The sequence below is a fragment of the Emys orbicularis genome, chromosome 14 (assembly GCF_028017835.1).
Source record: "Emys orbicularis isolate rEmyOrb1 chromosome 14, rEmyOrb1.hap1, whole genome shotgun sequence".
NCBI lineage: Eukaryota > Metazoa > Chordata > Testudines > Emydidae > Emys > Emys orbicularis.
The window spans coordinates 43234704-43255367 of NC_088696.1; the positions used below are offsets into that span (position 1 = coordinate 43234704).

Sequence of the window (20664 nt, forward strand, 5' to 3'; positions counted from 1 at the left end):
AGCACTTTAAAAAACTTGTCACTGTTTATTTGTCTGCCCTTTTCTGATGTGTCAGATTCTTTTTTATGTGAATGTTTCTCATCTGATCTGGCCCTTACATTATCCTCCTCCATCCTCTGCTCCTGACTAGAACCTGGAGAGTCTCTATCATTAGACTCTCCCCTAAGAGAAGTCTGTCCGATCCACGTGCTCCTCTGCAGCAATCGGCTTTCCCCAATCTCTTAGGCCTGGTCTACACTAACCCCCAAATTCGAACTAAGGTACGCAACTTCAGCTACGTGAATAACGTAGCTGAAGTCGACATACCTTAGTTCGAACTTACCGCGGTTCAGACGCGGTCCACACGCGGCAGGCAGGCTCCCCGTCGACTCCGCGGTACTCCTCTCGCCGAGCTGGAGTACCGCATTCGACGGCGAGCACTTCCGGGATCGATTTATCGCATCCAGACCAGACACGATAAATCGAACCCGGAAGTTCGATTGCCAGCCGTCGAACTACCGCGGTAGTGTAGACCTGGCCTTAGTTTAAAAACTGCTCTACAACCTTTTAATGGTAAGTGCCAGTAATCTGGATCCACTTTGGTTTAGGTGGAGCCCATCCTTCCTGTATAGGCTCCCCCCCATCCCAAAAGTTTCCCCAGTTCCCAATAAATCGAAATCCCTCCTCCCTACACCATCGTCTCATCCACGCATTGAGACTCTGAAGCTCTGCCTGCCTACCTGGACCTGTGCGTGGAACTGGAAGCATTTCTGAGAATGCCACCAGAGGTCCTGGATTTCAGTCTCTTTCCTAGCAGCCTAGGAAATTTGGCTTCCAGGACATCTCTCCTACCCTTCCCTAGGTCATTGGTACCTACATGTACCATGATCACTGGCTCCTCCCCAGCACTACACACAAGTCTATCTAGATGCCTCGAGAGATCTCCAACCTTTGCACCAGGCAGGCAAGTCACCATACGGTTCTCCCGGTTATCACAAACCCAGTCATGCCTGACCAACCTGATTGCCTTCTATGATTAGATAACTGGCTCTGTGAATATGGAGAAAGCGGTGGACGTGATATACCTTGACTTTAGCAAAGCTTTTGATACGGTCTCCCACAGTATTCTTGCCATCAAGTTAAGAAGTATGGATTGGATGAATGGACTATAAGGTGGGTGGAAAGCTGGCTAGATCGTCGGGTTCAACGGGTAGTGATCAACGGCTTGATGTCTAGTTGGCAGGCGGTATCAAGCAGAGTGCCACAGGGGTCGGTCCTGGGGCCGGTTTTGTTCAACATCTTTATTAATGATCTGGATGATGGCCTGGATTGCACCCTCAGCAAGTTCGTGGATGACACTAAACTGCGGGGAGAGGTAGATATACTGGAGGGTAGGGATAGGGTCCAGAGTGACCTAGACAAATTGGAGGATTGGGCTAAAAGAAATCTGATGAGGTTCAACAAGGACAAGTGCAGAGTCCTGCACTTAGGACGGAAGAATCCCATGCACCGCTACAGGCTGGGGACCGACTGGCTAAGCAGCAGTTCTGCAGAAAAGGACCTGGGGATTACAGTGGACGAGAAGCTGGATATGAGTCGACAGTGTGCCCTTGTTGCCAAGAAGGCTAATGGCATTTTGCTCTGTATAAGTAGGAACATTGCCAGCAGATCGAGGGATGTGATCATTCCCCTCTGTTCGGCATTGGTGAGGCCACATCTGGAGTACTGTGTCCAGTTTTGGGCCCCACACTACAGAAAGGATGTGGACAAATTGGAGAGAGTCCAGTGGAGGGCAATGAAAATGATAAGGGGGCTGGGGCACATGACTTATGAGGAGAGGCTGAGGGAACTGGGCTTATTTTGTCTGCAGAAGAGAAGAGTGAGGGGGGATTTGATAGCAGCCTTCAACTACCTGAAAGGGGGTTCCAAAGAGGATGGATCTAGACTGTTCTCAGTGGTACCAGATGACAGAACAAGGAGTAATAGTCTCAAGTTGCAGTGGGGGAGGTCTAGGTTGGATATTAGGAAAAACTATTTCACTAGGAGGGTGGCGAAGCACTGGAATGGGTTACCGAGGGAAGTAGTGGAATCTCCATCCTTAGAGGTTTTTAAGGCCCGACTGGGATGACTTAGTTGGGGTTGGTCCTGCTTTGACCAGGGGGTTGGACTAAATGACCTCCTGAGGTCTCTTCCAACCCTAATCTTCTATGATTCTATTTCATCCCTGATCACCTCCCCTCCAGAACTAAACAGCCTAAGGGATCCTAAGGGATGGCACAGGTTTGATCCCAGGGCTGATGGCTTCCAAGCTGGGCCTAAACAAAGCAGTAGGTTTTTGATGCTCCACCTTTCCTCGACTGCATTGTTGGCCCATCCATTTCAGGGAGCACCAAATCCCATTTACACCAAAGTACTTTGGACAATGATTCCCTGTTATTAGCACTTGTCAAGATGCAATCCACCCTGAGTGCTTCCTACCTGCAGAGTAGGCGGCCCTCAAATTCTCCCACTTCCAGTGGGGAGAATTTCAACAGGAACTGCTGCTTCTTCCCGGCTGGGATGAGGCCATTGCTGGGTTCCATGGAGAATGGAGGGAGAGCAGCAAGAGCACACAGGAAGGATGAGACACTCTCCAGAACACTGCCTAGCTGGCTAGCGGGTCGACTGCATGGTATTTTGGTGGAGGCAGCAGATGTGGCAGATGGGAACTCTCCTGTGTTAAGGAATGGGTGGTTAGGTCAGTTTCACTGGATTTGTCTTTGAGGATGAAACCTCTTGTTCTGAGCCCAGACCCCCTGATTCAGTACGATGGACAGAAGGCCAAGGGGATTTGGTTTAAAGACCACACAAAGGCTATCCCCCTTCGCAAGCCCTTTCCAAGGATGATTCCAACCAGGGTTAGTGAAAGGTGTAATGTAGCTTCATGTCATTACTTCTGCACTGCCTCTTACTAACTCCTCATATGCTGAAAAAGACCTAGAAAAGTTCTATACAAGGGCATGAAATAAAAATGCTGAAAGACATCCCATCACGCTGGTCTGAACGCGGTGCCCAGAGACCACTGTGACCAAGGCTATGTAAGTACCTATAAGGGCCATATCATGCCCCCATTTACATCCATGCCTGGTTAGCAGGGCAGAATGTGACTCATTGTGTGTATGTGCTTTCAGCTGAAAAGGTAGGCAGACATTAAGTGATCAAGGAACAGCACTGACGCATATTGCAGAGTCTGGTCTTCTCTTCCTCTGTTAATCAAGCTTCCACAGCCAGCCACAGCCATCAAACCACAAAGCAGGGGCATAATGGAACAGCCCAATGGTCCAGAGCACCCTGATTCAGGGCATGGCCATTGCCAGATGTTAAATTCCTTCAGTACACCAATTTATACGTTACCCTGTGGGAGAATTTCCTTCCTGACCCATCTGGTGATGAGTTTATGCCTTGAGGCATGAGGATTGAGAGTGCTTAATTCCATCCTAGCTAATTTAACTGCTGGTGTTAGTTTTACTCATAAAAAATCTGGTCCTTGTCCTTCTCCCCCTTTTGGTAGCTGGCTGCATAATATGCTGCCCAGCAGCTGCGGACATGTTAAAGATGCACAGAAGCATTTAGCAAAGCACCCTCATGCCTCAGAGAGAGCAGGCTAGGCCATGTTGGAAGAGAGCATCACATAATTGAACAGACCCTGCTGCTACACCTATGAGACCATCTTAAAAACCAAAATGCAGCTTTAATTACAAATACTTTTCCTCCTGCTTGCAAAATATGTCTATATTATGGCCCCAGTTCAACAAGGCTATTAAGCGTGTGCATAATATTAAGCATGTCTGTGTTTGAAGTTATGCACATGCTTAGGGGCCTTGTTGAATCACGGTCTAAGAGGGGTGAAAACAATAATTCATCAATGTGTGTGTGGGGGGAGGAACAATACCAGAAAATGTGGAAATGGCAGAAGTGCTAAATGACTTTTTTGTTTCAGTTTTCACCAAAAAGGTTAGTAGTGATTGGACGTCTAACATAGTGAATACCAGTGAAAATGAGGTAGGATCAGAGGCTAAAATAGGGAAAGACTAAGTTAAAAATTACTTAGACAAGTTAGATATTTTCAAGTCATCAGAGCATTATGAAATACATCCTAGGATACTCAAGGGGCTGACTAAGGAGATGTCTGAGCCATTAGTGATTATCTTTGAAAAGTCATGGAAGACGGGAGAGATTTCAGAGGGCTGGAAAAGGGCAAATATAGTGCCAAGCTATAAAAAGGGGACTAAGGACAACCTGGGGAATTACAGACCAGTCAGCTAAACTTCAGTACCCAGAAAGATAATGTGCAGGGGACTGGACTAGAAGACCTTTCGAGATCCCTTCCAGTCCTACGATTCTACGATTCCATATCTGTGTCATGAAATGCTGAGTGATGACTCAGAATCCAGGATGTGGGAGGGGGCTCCGGGCTGGGGCAGGGAGTTGGGGTGTAGGAGGGGGTGAGGGCTCCGGCTGGGGATGAGGGGTTTGGGGTGCAGGAGGGGGCTCCAGGCTGGGGGGTAGGGCTGAGGGATTTGGACTGTGGGAGGGGGCTGCAGGTTGAGGCAGGGGGTTGTGGTGCAGGAGTGGGTGATGGCTCTGGGGTGGGGCCGGGGATGAGGGGTTTGGGGCGTGAGGGGTCTCTGGGCTGGGGCAGGGGGTTGGGGTGCAGGGGGGGTCAGGGCTCTAGGCTGGGGATGCAGGCTCTGGGGTAGGACTGGAGATGAGGGGTTTGGGGTGCAGGAGAGGGCTCCGGGTTTGGGGGGGCTCAGGGCTGGAGCAGGGGGTTGGGGCTGGGGGTTGGATCATGGACTTACCTCGGGCGGGTCCCAGTCAGTGGCACAGTGGGGCGAGCGGGGGACTAAGGCAGGCTAGGATGATGGCGGAGGACATGGGGAAGGGAGCAGTGTTATGATGTCACCTTCAGAACTCTGCTGTGTTGGTGCCTCAGGCAAAGAGGCCCAGTCTGCTCCCTGAGCTCTCAGGTCCTGAAGGCTGTAAAGCCCCTCTGGGTTACAGGAGGAAGCTGCTGCGGGGAGCGCCAGGTCGGGGGGAGGGAGGGCTGATTGCTATACCTTCAGGGCAGCATGGCAATGGTTCTTCAGTAAAGTTGACTGCCCTTCTGCTGTCCTCCATGACCACCTTCCAGGAGTACTCCAGCGCCACATTCCCCTTATTGGACAGCTGGAACCTGCAAAGGGAGAAGAAATAACGTATCTAACAGAAGGGCTCAGCGAGCACTGAAAAAATCATCTAGGGTCAGATTCTGACACCCTGACGCACGCTGAGTAGCGCTTTGCTCTGCAAGCCGTGGCATCAATTGGAAGGAGTCCACAAGTGCTGTTCAGCTTGCGGAAGGGGAGCAGAATGTGGCCCACACATTTCAGCAGATGGTTCTACAGTGTATCCTGCCTGCCTGGAGTGAGGGGCCGGGGGGAATCCCTAGCACCACCCCACAGTATACCGGAGAGGCTGGCATTGGCGGCTTGTGACAGCAGAAGGATTTCTACTTCTGCATCTTGCAACTGACAAACCTGTTACACGTCTGGTAACTTTGGCATTCGCCGTCAGTGAAATAAGGCCTGTTTTTAGGACTGTGTAGTAATTTGGGCTGAATGCTGGCAGTGTAGTCAGGGTAAGAATCACTCCAGCGGGAGTTCTGAACATAAATGGCTTGTAGGCTTGGGCCCTGACTGGTACAGGAGCCACTCTATGGACCAAAATAAATGTAGTCAGTTCTCAGGAGGAGTGTGGCAACTATCTGGTCTCAGCAATACTGCACAGCACCTTGCTTTGTTTATTTCAGTGACACCAGGCTCTGTGAGGCAGAATGGGATCAAGGACGATTCCTCCAGTGCAAAGGAGGGAGCTGGGAGGCAGAACGTAAATACCAGAACTGGGCTCTGGCCAGGACGTGGGATAATGTCTGGGCTCCAGAAGACAGTGCCATGGCCACCCTTGGGACTGAGACATCTGACAGGCACCCAGAGCCCTGGCACAAGCAGTAGCAACTTTTTGGCCTCCTGGTGCTTATCAGCTGTCAGAAACAACAGCAAACAAACTAAACTACTTCCCGGAAGCTCCCGTCTAGGGACATCGCAGGCTAATGTAAGAGCACTGAGCCGCCCACTGTCCCAGGGGGTTGGGAAGAAGAGCACTAACACCTGTAGCTTAGTAGTACTCTGGAGTGAGTTGGCCCTGGCTCTGTAATACCACTTCCTTCACTGGTAGAAGAGATGGTTACTCACCCTGTGCAGTAACTGAGGTTCTTCGAGATGTGTCCCTGTGGGTGCTCCACTTCAGGTGTTGGTGCGTCCCAGCACTGTTGATCGGAGATTTTCAGTAGCAGTGTCCATCTGAGTCGCACATGCGCAGTAGTCATCTCATGGCGCCATTGGCACCTCTTCTAGTGCACGCGTGACCTGACCCCCTCAGTTCCTTCTCTACTGTAGAGTCCTTACTGCAAACTCCGAAGTAGAGGGGAGGAGGGTGGGTAGTGGAGCCCCCACAGGTGCACTCATCTCAAAAAACCTCAGTTACTGCACATGGTGAGTAACCTCCTCTTCTTCTTCGAGTGATGTCCCTGTGGGTGCTCCACTTCAGGTGATTGTAGAGCAGTTGCCCCACTGTGGATGTAAGGGCTTCAGATTCGCTTGGGCCGTTGAAGAGAGCATGGTGAGGCCTATTATAGCGTCTGACCTTGAGCTTTGAGTGATTGCATAATGGTTTGTGAACGTGTGCACAGAGGCCCAGGTAGTCACTCTGCATATGTCTATTATCGGTACATTGTTCAAGAACTCTATGGACATTGCTATTGAGCATGTAGAGTGGAATCTGATCCCCTCTGGGGGATCTGTGTTATTCATTCGATAACAGAGTTGGATGCAGGTAAAGGTCCATTTAGATAGTCTCTGCATGGATATTGCGCTTCCCTTGGAGCACTCTGTTGTGGAAATAAAAAGTCTAAGGATTTCCGGAAAGGCTTGGTTCTGTCTAAATAAAATGCTATTGCTCATCTGAAATCTAACGTATGTAAGATAGTCTCTTGTGAGCTACCATGTGGTTTGGGATAAAACATAGGGAAGTGTATGGGTTGGCTTATATGGAAGGATGTTGATATTTTAGGTAAGAATTTCAGGTGTGGTCTCAATGTGACCTTGTCTTTAAAGAATCTGGTATAAGGGGGGCAGCCATGAGCACCCCTATCTCACTTACTCGTTGAGCGGAGGTGATTGTGACCAAGAATGCAATCTTCATCGATGGGTAAAGCAGGGAGCAGGGAGCTAAGGGCTCAAATGGGGGTCTAGTGAGGCATTTAAGCACTAGGTTTAATCCTATGCCGGTGTAGGTTGTCGGACTTCTGGGTAAATGTTCTGTATGCCATTGAGGAAACAGTTGATGATTGGGTGTGCAAATATTGAGATTCCCTTGATCTTATGGTGAAAGGCTATAATAGCTGCGAAGTGTACTTTAATTGAGCTTGTTGAGAGACCCGATTTCTTCAGTTCTAGTATGTAGTCCAGCACTAATGGGAGTGGCGCTGTAACTGTGGTTAACTGTTTTTGTCGACACCATACTGAGAACCTTTTCCATTTTTGGAGATAAGTATTGCTAGTGGTCGATCTCCTGCTATTTAGTAACATGTGTTTAACTTGTTCTGAACAGGCTAATTCGTCATGTTGGAACCATGTAGGAGCCAGGCTTTTGGATTCGGGTGGAGAGTCCTGCCTTTGTTCTCTGAGAGGAGAGCTGCCCGCAGTGGAAGAGTTCATGGGGCACATACTGCCATGCGCATCAGGAAAGGGTACCAGATCTGCCTGGGCCACATTGGAACTATTAGTACGATGTGGGTCTTGTCAGCACGTATCTTCTGTATCACTCGTGAGATCAGTGGGTTCGGTGGGAATGCATACATGAGTGATGCGTCCCATGTGATGAGGAAGACATCCCCCAGTGACTGGGGTCCCAGTCGTGATCTTGAGCAAAAGAGTGGGCACTTGTGGTTTAGTGATGATGGAAACAGGTTGACGGGGGGAAGCCCCATCATTGAAATATTGACTGTAGGATTCAGTTATTTCCCATTCATGTTCCTGGGAAAACTGTCATGTTCTGGCATCTGGGGAGATAGGAGGCCAAGATGTTTACTTTGTGGTGTATGCACCAGTTCCACAGTTTCATGGCCTCGGTGCATAATGAGAAGGAGTGAGCTCCTCCTTGGTGACTGATATAGAACATGCATGTTATATTGTCGGTCATTATCCACTGACTGGTTCTTTATCCCTGGTAGGAAGTGCCTGCAGGCACTGCGTACTGCACGTAGCTCTAGTAGATTGATGTGTAAGTCAGGTTTCCACTGCTGACTACCTGCCTTGAACAGTGAGTTGATTCAAGTGGGCTCCCCAGCCTCTCAGTGAAGCGTCCGTCGTGATTATTATTGATGGTGGATCCTGCTGAAAGGGGATCCCCATGCACACATTCTCTGGCTTTGTCCACCATTGTAAGGAGACCAAGACTTTTGGTGGTGCTGTTAGTCTCTTGTTCAGGCTGTGTTTGCTGGGGATGTATACTAAGCTCAGCCAGCCTTGTGGGAAGCACATATGAAGTCTTGCATGTCTTACCACAAATATTGTGGCCATCATGTGACCTAATAGTTGTAAGCAGGTTCGTGCTGATGTTTGAGGGCTGTTGTTGACTACTTAGATGAGGCCGGTCAATGTTACGAATCTGTTCAGGTAATGATACTCTGACCTGTGTGGAGTCAAGGTGTGCCCCAATGAAGTCCAGTTGTTGTACTGGAAGTAGGGTTGATTTTGTTCATTTATTTGTAACCCTAGATTCTGGAAGCGTGTGATAGTCTTCTGCACAATGTTTATCACTTCTTCTCGAGTCAGGCCTTTCAGTAGACAATCATCTACATATGGGAAAATCATTATCCCTTGTTTCCGTATGTGTGCCGCCACTACTGCAAGGGTTTTGGGAAAGACTCTTGGTGAGGTGGAGAGGCCGAAAGGTAGTACTCTCTATAAACAGTGATCACCCCCCACTGTGAACTGTAGAAACCGTCTATGAGGGGTGTGTATGATGATGTGAAAATATGCATCTTGTAGGTCGAGGGCTGAAAACCAGTTCCCGCTGTCTAGCACTGGTATTATTGTGGCCAGTGTGACCATCTTGAATCTTTGGGTTTGTAGAAATTTGTTGAGCTTTCTGAGATCCAGGATGGGTCTCCAGCCACCAGTTTTCTTCTGGGTCAAGAAATAGTGGGAGTAAAAACCCTTCCCTCTGTGTTGTGGGAGAGCTTGCTCCATGGCACCTAACTGTAGAAGATGGTTCACTTCCTGTCTTAAAAGGTGCTCATGAGAAGGGGCCCTGAAGAGTGACTGGGAAGGGGCTGAGGTAGAGGGGTGGGAGAGAAAGGGGATGGCATGGCCCAATTTTACGATCTCCACCACCCATTGATCCATTGTTAGCGACGCCCAGACTTGGTAAAATGGGCGTAGTCGATGGTCAAAGAAACATGGTATTGGCGCTGTATAGTGGGGGAGGTCGTTCAGACCGCAGACCAAATATTCAAAACTGTTGTTTGGAGGAAGCCAGTTGCGATGTTGAGGGCTGAGTTTGAGGTGTTCTCCAGCTCTGTAGTTGCTGTCTGTTTCTTTGTAGTTTGTATTGTCTTTGTTGTGGGCAATGTTTTTGTGTCCAAACCCACAGAAAATAAACAGAAATTGGGCTTGTTTTAGGCTGAGTTGGCTAGTGTTGGCTAGTTTTTGGGCTTGCTAGGGCTTTTAAAGTAGCTTGTAACTGTTTGCTTCTTTTTTTTATTGGCTCCCGGCCCCGCCCCACCCCCAGGCCCAGCCAATCAAAAAGCTTGAATGGTGATTGGCATTTGGCTCCAGCTGCTGCGTCGCCTGCGTGCCTGTGCGTGGTGACCTGCACGTGGGGCGACATGACGTGCATGTGGACTGTGCTTTAAACAATTTGAAGTTCCTGGTTCTTGCCTGGCTCAGCCAGATATTAGCTCCCCAGAGGCAACAGCAAGGAAAGTAACCAACACCCAGCGGGGTGTCAAACAACCCATCAACAACCATTGTCCAGCAAGGGAGCTACAATTCACTGACTCACCTGCATGAGGCCAGGGGAATTGCTCAACCTTGCCTGGAGACTCAGCAATGCCCCCAGACATGCCTGGACTTGTGTTTTCCAAGCACATGGATGGAGGGTATAAAACCGAACACCGGGGGCCCGGCCCATGCTTGGCCTTTCTCCTTCACCTATCTACACTGCAAGCAACAAGGACACTCTGAAGTCTCCAACTGAGGAGACTGGCCCAGATTTCAAGAGTGAAATCTGTGTATTATAAACTGCAATATCCAGTGGGGTGAGAAAAACTGCTTAATCTAGATGTTGCTCAGTCTAATAGGGTTGAGAGTTTAGACTGAGTGCTTATATTTTGTTTTCTTTTGGTAACTAACTTTGATTTTTTGCCTATCACTTAATATCACTTAAAATCTATCCTTTGTAGTCAATAAATTTGTTTTACTGTTTATCTTTACCAGTGAGGATGTATGAAGTGTGGGGCAAATCTGCTCATGTTTTGCAAAGGTTGGTGTATATCCACTTTACATTGATGAAGTGGTGAACTAATTAATAAATCTGCATTGCTCATCTTGAGCAGTGCAAGATGGTATGTTCCTGGGGTACAGTGCTGGGAGCTGGTGGGGGGATTTGGCTCTGGGAGCATTCATGCAATCTAGCTGGGTGTGGGGCTCCACATGCGGTTGTGCTCAGTGATCACAGCGCCTGGAGGGGTTTGCTGCTGGTCCCTAGCAAGGCATTGTAAGAGACCGCCCAGGCTAGAGAAAGTTCAGGGGGGCACAGTGGTCCCACAGTCCCAGACTGCACCCCGGGGATCCCGTCACAGACTGTTGGGGTTCTTTTAGGGATTGGCTTGTTTTGGCCTTGTTTTTTGGCTTATTTTGAAATCCGGTTTGCTTATTTACAGCGTGAAAGTTGGCAACTTTACGTAGTGTCGCTGAGGAGTACACTTTTTTTCAACCGAGGAGTTGAGCCTTTTGTGGTCCTTGACCTGAGGGGTGGACCTGGATTGAGGCTCTTTGCCGCGTTGATTTGCGGCTTTGACCACTAGAGAGTTGGGTTGTGGGTGGGAGAACAGGAAATCCATCCCCTTGGTGGGGATATAATATTTTCTGTCCACCCTTTTGCACTTTGGTGGTACCATCACCAGCGTTTGCCAGATCATCTCCGCCCGTTCCATGATGGCATCATTTATCGGGAGAGCTATCTTGGAGGATGAAGATGTGTGGAGGATTTGTAACAATTTATGCTGTTTTATCCTGAACCATCTCCAGTAGGGGATGGTGGGGGTGACGAGATTTTGCCCCTGGTTGGAGTCGCTGGTCTGGTATGATGAGCCCTCTATGCCGCTCAAGGGTCCCTAGGGATCCATTGCAAGGGGAAGGGCATAGGTGGGCACAACCATGGCTGCCCATACCAAGGTTGTACGTCTTGTCTGTACTGGATTTTGAGTCTCATGGGTTCCCAAGGTTGCCTCCATTCAGTGGGTGAAGAGTGTTGAGCTGAAAAGAGACTTTCATCTTGATCGTTGTCTTCATTGCTCAATATAGGTGGGGTGATAAGCGATATCATTTGCTGTATATTAGTACGTTCAGGAGAATCGTTGGGGCTGAACGGGGGTGACTGCAACACTGAGACTGCAATGTCTTTATGTTGTCAGAATTGCTTGGGTGCCATCAGTTTCAGTGCCGTCGGTGTCGATGCTGTTGATTTAGATGGTACTGGTTGTCTGTGACGATGGCTTATGTATTGTCTTGGGTCTGTAGCTTGGTGCCAATGTACTTGTTGGTGCCAGGGATCGGGGCATGGCCACTGGTAAGGGCCTTGGCACCATGTCTCTCACTGGAGTGGTTGGTGTCGTTGAGGGGGAGACATGTTTACGCCTCAACTCCTTCTCCTTGCAGTGGGGCTCGGCAGAGGTCCTGGTGTGGATGGTGCTGGAAGTGCCTGATGCCTCAAAGGTGCTCACCTGTATGGAGGTCAGCACCAAGGACAGCGACCTGGTTGGAGACCGCTTCTTTTTCTGTTTCTCTCTATGTGGGGAGGTTGCGGCTCTTTCTGCGTATTTTTGGAGGACTGGGTGCTCTCTTTAGTGGAGGCTGTGCCTGGGGAGCCACCAGAAGGAGAGGTTTTCTCTCCCGTGTCAGAGGCTGGCTGAAGTGATTTTTTCCATCAGGATCAGCTTTAGGCATAGGTTTCTGTCACGCCTGGTTCTCGCTTTTAGGTTGCTACAGTGAGTGCACTTCTGAGGGATGTGCAACTCCCCGAGGCAACGGACACAGAAGGAGTGCCCATCAGAGACGGACATTGCTTCGCAGCACGAGCCGCATCTCTTAAATCCTGGGGAACCAGGCCTTTTGTAGTGGGGATAGGTTTCCCGCTTCGGAAGAAGTTAATGTAAAAAATAAAAGGTGTTTTTTTTTTTTTTACTTAAGTGCTAAGTAGGTACTCCAATACTAACTGCACTACTTAACTCTACTAAACAATCTAAATTAATTTATTAAGGTTGAGCAAAAGATGTTGGGACACTGCCACAGAGCTCCGTCTCAGGCCGAGGACGGCTGAGAAGGAACTGAGGGAGTCGGATGGCGCACGCGCTAGATGAGGCACTAATGGTGCCGCAAGATGACTACTGTGCACGCGGTACCCAGACAGACACTGCTACTGAAAATCTCTGATTAACGGCGCCGGGACGCACCAATACCTGAAGTGGAGCACCCGCAGGGACATCGCTTGAAGAAGAACCAGTTTTTCTGAGCTGTCCCTGTGAAATCTCAGTTACTCACTTGAACACCCTGGTCTGGAAGAGCAAGGTCTCCTTGAACTGCACCAAGTTAGCTTCTAGCTTGAACTGGGTGTAATCAACAATGGCACTGATTCGAAGTTCTAGCTCTCGGCTGCTGTCTTCCAGAACAGTGTGGGCGGGTTCGGGGTCTGTCTCTATCACCTTCAGACAGAAACAAGAAAAACAACAGTAACCTGACTAAGCACTTGAGCCCCTCAAGTCTCCAGAGCCAGACTTGGTACCACCATCAAAACTGCGAGGGCCATTCAGACACAACCATCCTGAACTTTCCTTCTGATACCCATTCCTTTGCCACTGATTATCTGGACATAGGTGCTGGACCTAGGGGTGCTGCAGCACCCCCTGACTTGAAGTGGTTTCCATTATATCCAGGGTTTACAGTTGGGTTCAATGGCTCTCAGCACCCCCATTATACAAATTGTTCCAGCACCCCTGGTTCTGGAGCAAACAGATAGCACCTGGGATGACAGGGAGAACTGTCCGTGGGAGCACTATGCGGTGGCTGTGCCTCAACCCTGTATCTCAGCAGAGGGGTCGAGGAAATGGTGTCTGCAGATCAGAGTTGGTGAAGAAGCAGAAAGGAGCCCAGGCCTGAATGACCGATATCACATTGCTCCCACCCCTTGTTAATACAGCGGTCCCACCATTGCAGACACTTGGGTAAAGAAGCCCATGGCTGAATGAACATAGAGACTGACTTTCCCTTTTTCCTTAGCAGTGGGTGTTTTACTCCAGATCATGGCTGGGAGTAAATGAGACTGAATTTCCTTTCCACCCCAGGTGAGGACAAGCGTGTCTGGATCAGGGTGGAGGGGAATCGATTGGAAAGGCCTGGAGGCACTGCTACTTCTTATGGATAAAGAAAAGATTTGGCTTCTAGGCCATTCAACCTTCCAAAACTTTGAAACATTCATCACCAACTATTTTTTGTTTTGACCTGATAAAAGCTATAAAGAGAGAGTTCTTGAAGAAAATACTTCTATGGATGCCTGAGCTGAGCTGCTACACAGCTAATGAAGCTACCTGCTAACACTTGTATAATACGACCCTGCACACAGTAATGATTTCATGAGGGAAATCTCAGCTGTTAAAATGTGGAAAGTGCTCACTGCAAAGTACAGGCAGGGTAACGGAAACACACAATGGGGAAGTAGGGTCATTCTTCCACAAGCAACCTGTAGGGTCTAATTCCCTCCTGACTGAAATCAGACTAAGACATTTTAAGGACAAAATGGACCATTAGATCATCTAGTCTGACCTCCGTTATAACGGAGGCCACAGCATTCCACCCAGCTGCCCATGCCCTGTGCTCACTAGCCCACTGCACCACTAGGCTAATACCTATTTACAGAAAGGCCTCAAGTCTGGATTGGAGAATCCATCTCTTCCCTTGGTAGCTTGTTCCGATGGTTCATCACCCTGGCTGTTAAACGTTTGTGCAGAGCAGCTGAATGTGACCCTTTGTCTTTAGGCTTTACGCGGATGGCTCCAAATGCTATTGTGTTTGTTTCACTTGTTCTTACCTTCCTCTTTGTCGGGCGCGTGGTCGTCAGGCTCCTCAGAGCATCCACCCACTTGACAGTATGCAGGCGGTCATCCCAGTCAGGGACCTGGTCCGCAGGATGCTGGAAGGTGATTCTGGACACCTTACACTTAACCGTGTGCATTTTGAAGGTGACAGGAACATTAGATTTCAAAGTCACTGTGATATCCTTAGCACATTCAGCATGGAGGTGGCCAACCTGGAGAGGATCAGAGAGCCAATGCCATTAGTTCATCCATGGTCAGTCTGTGGCCAGCAAAGGATGGAGTGTTATTGTGAGCTACATGGAGAAGAAATGGAATGGCTAGAATGCGAGTCTGCATTTTTCCATGCAGTGAATTTGGTGCCAGATTCACCTCTGTTTAGAGCTAGCCTAGGCAATGGTGGTGCGTGCTTCCCCACATGGCCACCAGCCACAACACACTCAAGGGACCACCTCTAGGAAGCTGCTCCACCGGGGTCTAATGGAAAGACGATGCAAAGCTGGATATCAGCATACAGATGACACCGGAACCTATAGCAATTCAGTCTCGCTCAGTGGCCTCATGTCACAGGGTTTCTGGCCCCGTAAATGAAGGAGGTTCAGCTCACCTGTGCCAGAACAGCCGTTCTCAGTTTGGCCAATGAAGAGGGTGGAGTGGCACCTGGGGGGTTATAAAGGACTAGGGAGAGCCGGTGAGTCAGGAGGCCAGAGAGGTCTCTGGGGCCAGCTGTAGAGAGCCTCCTGCAGGCCCTCTGTGGAAAGAGGGAGGTATCCCCAGGAAGTCTACTGACTTTCAAGAGCCAAAGCCAGTGCCAGGAGGTTGAAAAGGGCTGAGGGCTTGGGAGGCAGCAGAGGGGCTAGCTGGCAGACCTTCCTGAGCCAGAGAGCCAAGCCAGAGACAGCCAGAGAGGGCTGAAGGCTGAGAGCAGCAGAGGGAGACACTTGCTAGCTCTCTAAGCTGGAGAGCTGAAGGCAACAGGCCAGAGGGGGCTGAAGGCTGGGAGTGAAGTGTGGTGAGGGGCGCCAGAGTCAGACCTGTGAACGGGGGCAGAGTGAGGGCGGCAGGGCTCTCCTCGAGGTACTGTTATGGTTTATGTGCAGGGGATGTTTATAATAAATTAACCCCAGAGGGCTATTTGTAGTAAGAAAGACTGTTTGGGCTATTTCTGGGGACTCTGGTGGAGGGAAACGGAGGCAGGCATCCCTGTTCTGCTGCAGGAGGGCGCTCCAGGAAGGCGCAGCCCTATTACACCTTACTTTAAAAAGGGAATGGCCATTCTGAACCCAGTGAAATTCTGCAACCGAGAGCCCTCAGGGAGCAAGAGCAGTTTCCCAGCAGGGTGGGATCCCATGACTCCCCCACGAGGGCTGACCGTTCTGCCTCCCACCTTTGCAAGTCCAAGGATTCAGAGAACTGACCCAAGACACAAACCGGAGCGCCTGCATGGCAGCCAGGAGCACTGCCACCTAGCTCTGGGTCAGTGCTCTGCTAACTACACATCACTTGCTGAGCGACCTTTTGTGCATGGGATAAAACAAAGTGGTCCCTGTATACCTGGGGAGAGAAGACAAGCGAAGCCGCAGCAGGCCATTCAAACCTCATCACGTCTGCTTTGCTGCGATTGGTTATCGTGAAGGTCACCTGGTAGGGCCTCCCGATGTGACAGTCCCCAAACTGGATGTGATCTTCTCTGGCAGCTAGGAAGAACGAAAATGGGGATGCTCACTGATTTGGTTATAGCACTTGTAGGGCAGTGACGACTCGCACAGCACGTGGCTCCCTTCCCATCCACTGGCACATACTTCAACCAGAGAGGGCTCTTAGAGCAGCCCCTCCTCAAGCAGTGCATCCAGCTCTCATCCACGGACACATGCACCTCTCCACTCACTGAAATCAAAAGGCCTCCACAATACATTACAGCCTGAAACACACCTTTCCACTTGGAGGACATACGCTCAGGTGTCCTGTGTAACAGAGACACACAAACCCAGCTGTAGAGAGGGCACAATAAGTAGGGCCCTACCAAATTCACTGTCCATTTTGATCAATTTCATGGCAGAGGGGTTTAAAATTGGTCAATTTCACAATTTCAGATGTTTACTTCAACAGCAGCAGGCTCAATCCAAAATCCTGATTTACCTTCTAAAAACCTCGAAGGGGCCAAATTATTCTGAACAATGCCTCTTACCCTCCACTCTGTCCTCCTCCAGCTGCCCCTCTGCATTCTCCTCGTTGTTCTCTGCTACCAACCCATGGATGTTATCCAGCGTGATATCGTCTTGGTAGCCCTCTCCCACCATCTGAATGCAGGTTTCCTCATACTGATTGTCCACCACTGACAGATGGATTTTCCCTTCCACCCGCTGGGCCAGGCTGGGTTTGAAAAGCACATCAAACTCTGCCGACTCACCATTCTGCAGGATTAGGGAAGCTGTGTGGGGTTTCCTTCCTGCAAAGGAATGGAGTGTTTGGGCTGGAAATCAGAACTGAGAGTTGCAGACTGTCAGGGTTCCCGCCCCACTCTGAACTCTAGGGTACAGATATGGGGACCCTCATGAAAGCCCCCTAAGCTTATTTCTACCAGCTTAGGTTAAAACCTGGTACGCTGCCACCACCAAGTGATTTAACAAGAAACAGGGAACGGGCCATTTGGAGTTCCTCTTTCCCCAAATCCCTGGGTCTTTGGACAATGGAAAAATCAGTCAGGTTCTTAAACGAAGGATTTTATTAAAAAGAAAAGGTAAAAATCATCTCTGTAAAATCAGGATGGAAAATAACTTTACAGGGTAATCAGATTCAAAGAGCCCAGAGGAACCCCCTTTAGCCTAAGTTTCAAAGTTACAACAAAACAGGGATAAACTTCCCTCTAGCAAAGGGAACATTCACAAATTGAGAAAACAAAGATAAACTAATATGCCTTGCCTGGCTGTTACTTACAAGTTTGAAATATGGGAGACTTGTTCAGAAAGATTTGGAGAGCATGGATTGATGTCCGGTCCCTCTTAGTCCCAAGAGCGAACAACCACCAAAAAAAAGAGCAAAAACAAAAGCCTCCACCACCCCCCAGATTTGAAAGTATCTTGTCCCCTTATTGGTCCTTTGGGTCAGGTGTCAGCCAGGTTACCTGAGCTTTTACAGGTAAAAGGATTTTGGTGCCTCTGGCCAGGAGGGATTTTATAGTACTGTATACAGGAAGGTTTATAGTTATGACACAGAAGGAAACATTCCTAAGAGGTTTGAAGAGGAAAACCAGCTAAAGCATGGCTGTCTCCAAACCCTTGTTCTCCTGGAGGATGGCTGAGTTCCACCGGGAGGAGGTCTCATGACAGACTCGCTCCATACTGCAGGCTCTATGAGTATGTCTTTGCTGCAGAGGTAACTTGGGCTCTTACTCAGATGCTGGTTCCAACCTGACTCCCATCCACACACAAAACCCTCCTCACTCCATCCAGTGTGATGGTGCTTTCAAACAGGGCTAGCTGGTCTGTCCATGGTTATCGGCTACAGGTGAGGCACGGCTTTCTCTCAGGCTGGTAACCCACCCACTTTGCAGCAAGTACTCAGGCTAAACCATTTGAGTGCTGGTAATCCTCAAATGCCTTCCCACAATTCCCCCGTGTGCCCAGAAGGACAAATTCTCCCACAATTCACTGGGAAGGAATCACAGAGCAGCTCAATGCACTGCGGCACAAAGATCCATGGGAAGTGCCCCAGAAGTCCCGGTGTCTGCAGCACCAGTGAGGACCCAGTAACTCAGGCAGCACTTTCTGGCCTGGCTGCTCACTCCTGGGCTAGTCTAGTCTTGGGGCTCAGACCCTGGTGCCAATCACCTGAAGACATCCCCTACAAGAGCTGGTGGAATTCTTCACTCCTGCCAGGCTCACTGCATTTACCTTCTCTGCCCGATTCATCCCCCTCACTCTGAGCCACATAGAGGCAGTGAGTGGTAGGCCTGGGTTTCAGTGAGAAAACTCCATAATCATCCAACAGGTCAACCATCACCTGGAGAAAGAAAAACACAAAGCATGGCAACACGGGCTAGGATATGGGGCAGCAAGTGGAGTCATCGAATGTTACCGATGTCCCAGAGAACCGAACACTCATTGCTTTCACTGTTAGAATGTAATCACACAGAACAGACTATATTCCTCTGAAACTGAACAGACTATCATTAGAATTCATCTGAATACAACAGAACGCGATTAGAAGGTAATCAAATAGAACAGGTTGTAATGAGAAAGTATTAAAAGGTAACTATAGAATAGAATTAAAATAGAATTAATTTTAATACTTTCTCATTACAATCAAGTAGAATAGCATGTAATTATAGTGTAATAGCATGGAATTAAATAGAATAGAATGTAACTGAGTAGAATGGAATTAGAACGTAATAGAAGGTAATTAGAAGGTAATCAAATAGAATAGAATGTAATTAGACAGTATTAAAATGTAATCATGTAGAGCAGAATGGAATTAGAATGTAACAGACGCATTCTCATAATTAGAACCAAACTGTGAAGAGGAAAACAACAGTTTTCTTCTGATATTGTTAAGTAAGAATGACAAATTGGTCAGAAAATCACACGCCCCCAGGGGCAAGTCAGTGAAAGTCAGTCATTTGCTCTCTTGGCTGACTGACACCCATTTCAGTTAGGGTACGTCTACACTGGAAACTTCAAAGTGCTGCCGCGGGAACACTCCTGTTGCAGTGCTTTGACGTGCGAGCGCTGGGAGAGAGCTCGCCTGGTAATCCACCTCCACGAGGGGATTAGCTCCGAGCGCTGGGCTCGGGGCCTGTCTGCACTAGCGCTTTAAAGCGCTCAGAGTTGCTGCGCTCAGGGGGGTGATTTTTCATATCCCCGAGTCAGCAAGTTAGAGCGCTATAAAATGTAAGTGTAGACAAGCCCTTAGTGGTTTATTAAGGCACAGAAAGGAGAAGACAGTGAAGAAGTTATTGGAAAGGAGACAAAGATGACCAATCAAAAGCCTTCCCCTTTGGAATTGTCCTATAGAATCTGATAGCAAATAGGAGCTTTTCTATTGGTCTCCAGAAGCATCCTATGGAGTTTAATAGAGAATTATATCCTTACTATGGAATTCTATAGGATGGTTCCAAACACATGCAGAAGGGATCTCATTCTCTATTCAATTCCATGGAGTTTTACTGTGCTTTCTAGACATCTCTACTGGCTTCATTTGTATTAAGTTCTATAAGGCTTGTCCATAACAGGAGGAGAGTTTGCTTCAGTGCCATCTTTTAAGCTTTTGCCTAGCCAGTTATTACCTGGACGGGTATCATGCCACTGTTCTTAAGGACAAAAGGGAGTTTCTCCGATCGCTCTAGCAAGAGCCTCTTGAAGAGGAGCAGTGGGTTCCCTCTTCTGTTGCGGAGGACAGGGCGCAAGATGGTCACTCGGGGGAAGTTCCCGTCCCCGGTGATATCAAATGTTAAATTTCGTGATTTGGCAACCAAGCTGCAGGGAGTAGGAAAAAATCATTGTTCCAGGCACATGCTTACTATGTACACAGAGAATAGGAAAGCCCGCCCCCAGGAAGCAGTGGGTTAATTTACCTTGGCAGTCCATCAATGAAAGCCTCAAAAACGCACTGGTAGCTCTGCATCGTCTGTGGGGTGAAAGTCACGGCAGCAAAGGCATGGGAGCGGCTGGGGACGCACATCCGAATGGGATCCACCTCGAAGATGTCGTTAATGCGGGCAGCAGCCTTAGGGAAACCCAGACAGCAGGGGTGGTTGTGAAATACCCCTCCCATAGCCACAGTCAGTGGAATTCACACACACAAAACACACACAGTGTAAGAGCCACATGGGCAAGACTCTTCCCTCAGCTGTCAGGAGGTTGTCCACTCCTGTCACAGGAAGGGATGTCAAACAGCATGTTTCTTGACTTAACAAATGTGCTGTCAGGATCAGAAAAACCACATCCTGTTCCAAGTGGTGGGAAATAGTGGGGTATTTGAGACAACAGTGTGTGATAACTGAAGGCAAGGGCCCACCACTGCAGCATAGCAGATAGCTGTTTGTATGGCTGTATTAGTCACTCAATTAACTCCACACTTCAGTGCCCAGATTATTTATTGCTCATCAGCCCCTTTGTGTCTATCTACTAACCACCAGACTAAAGGAGAGAAAGTCGTCCAGCTGAAGAAGAGGAAAAGAGATCAAAAGGTGCTGAAAACAACCCAGACTGGCTTTACGCCGGGGCAGACCAACA

At 48.8% G+C, this 20664-nt stretch overlaps 1 protein-coding gene across 1 annotated transcript in view; it reads right to left on the reverse strand.

Moving 5' to 3' along the window:
- The window catches only part of HYDIN (HYDIN axonemal central pair apparatus protein), a 383856-nt gene that overhangs the window by 53864 nt on the left and 309328 nt on the right, over positions 1-20664 (reverse strand). Inside the window, 9 exon segments of the mRNA XM_065416810.1 lie at positions 2458-2692; positions 5079-5194; positions 12885-13045; positions 14428-14646; positions 15986-16128; positions 16620-16880; positions 18325-18433; positions 19716-19905; positions 20004-20155. Coding sequence (XP_065272882.1) covers positions 2458-2692; positions 5079-5194; positions 12885-13045; positions 14428-14646; positions 15986-16128; positions 16620-16880; positions 18325-18433; positions 19716-19905; positions 20004-20155 — 1586 coding nt within the window.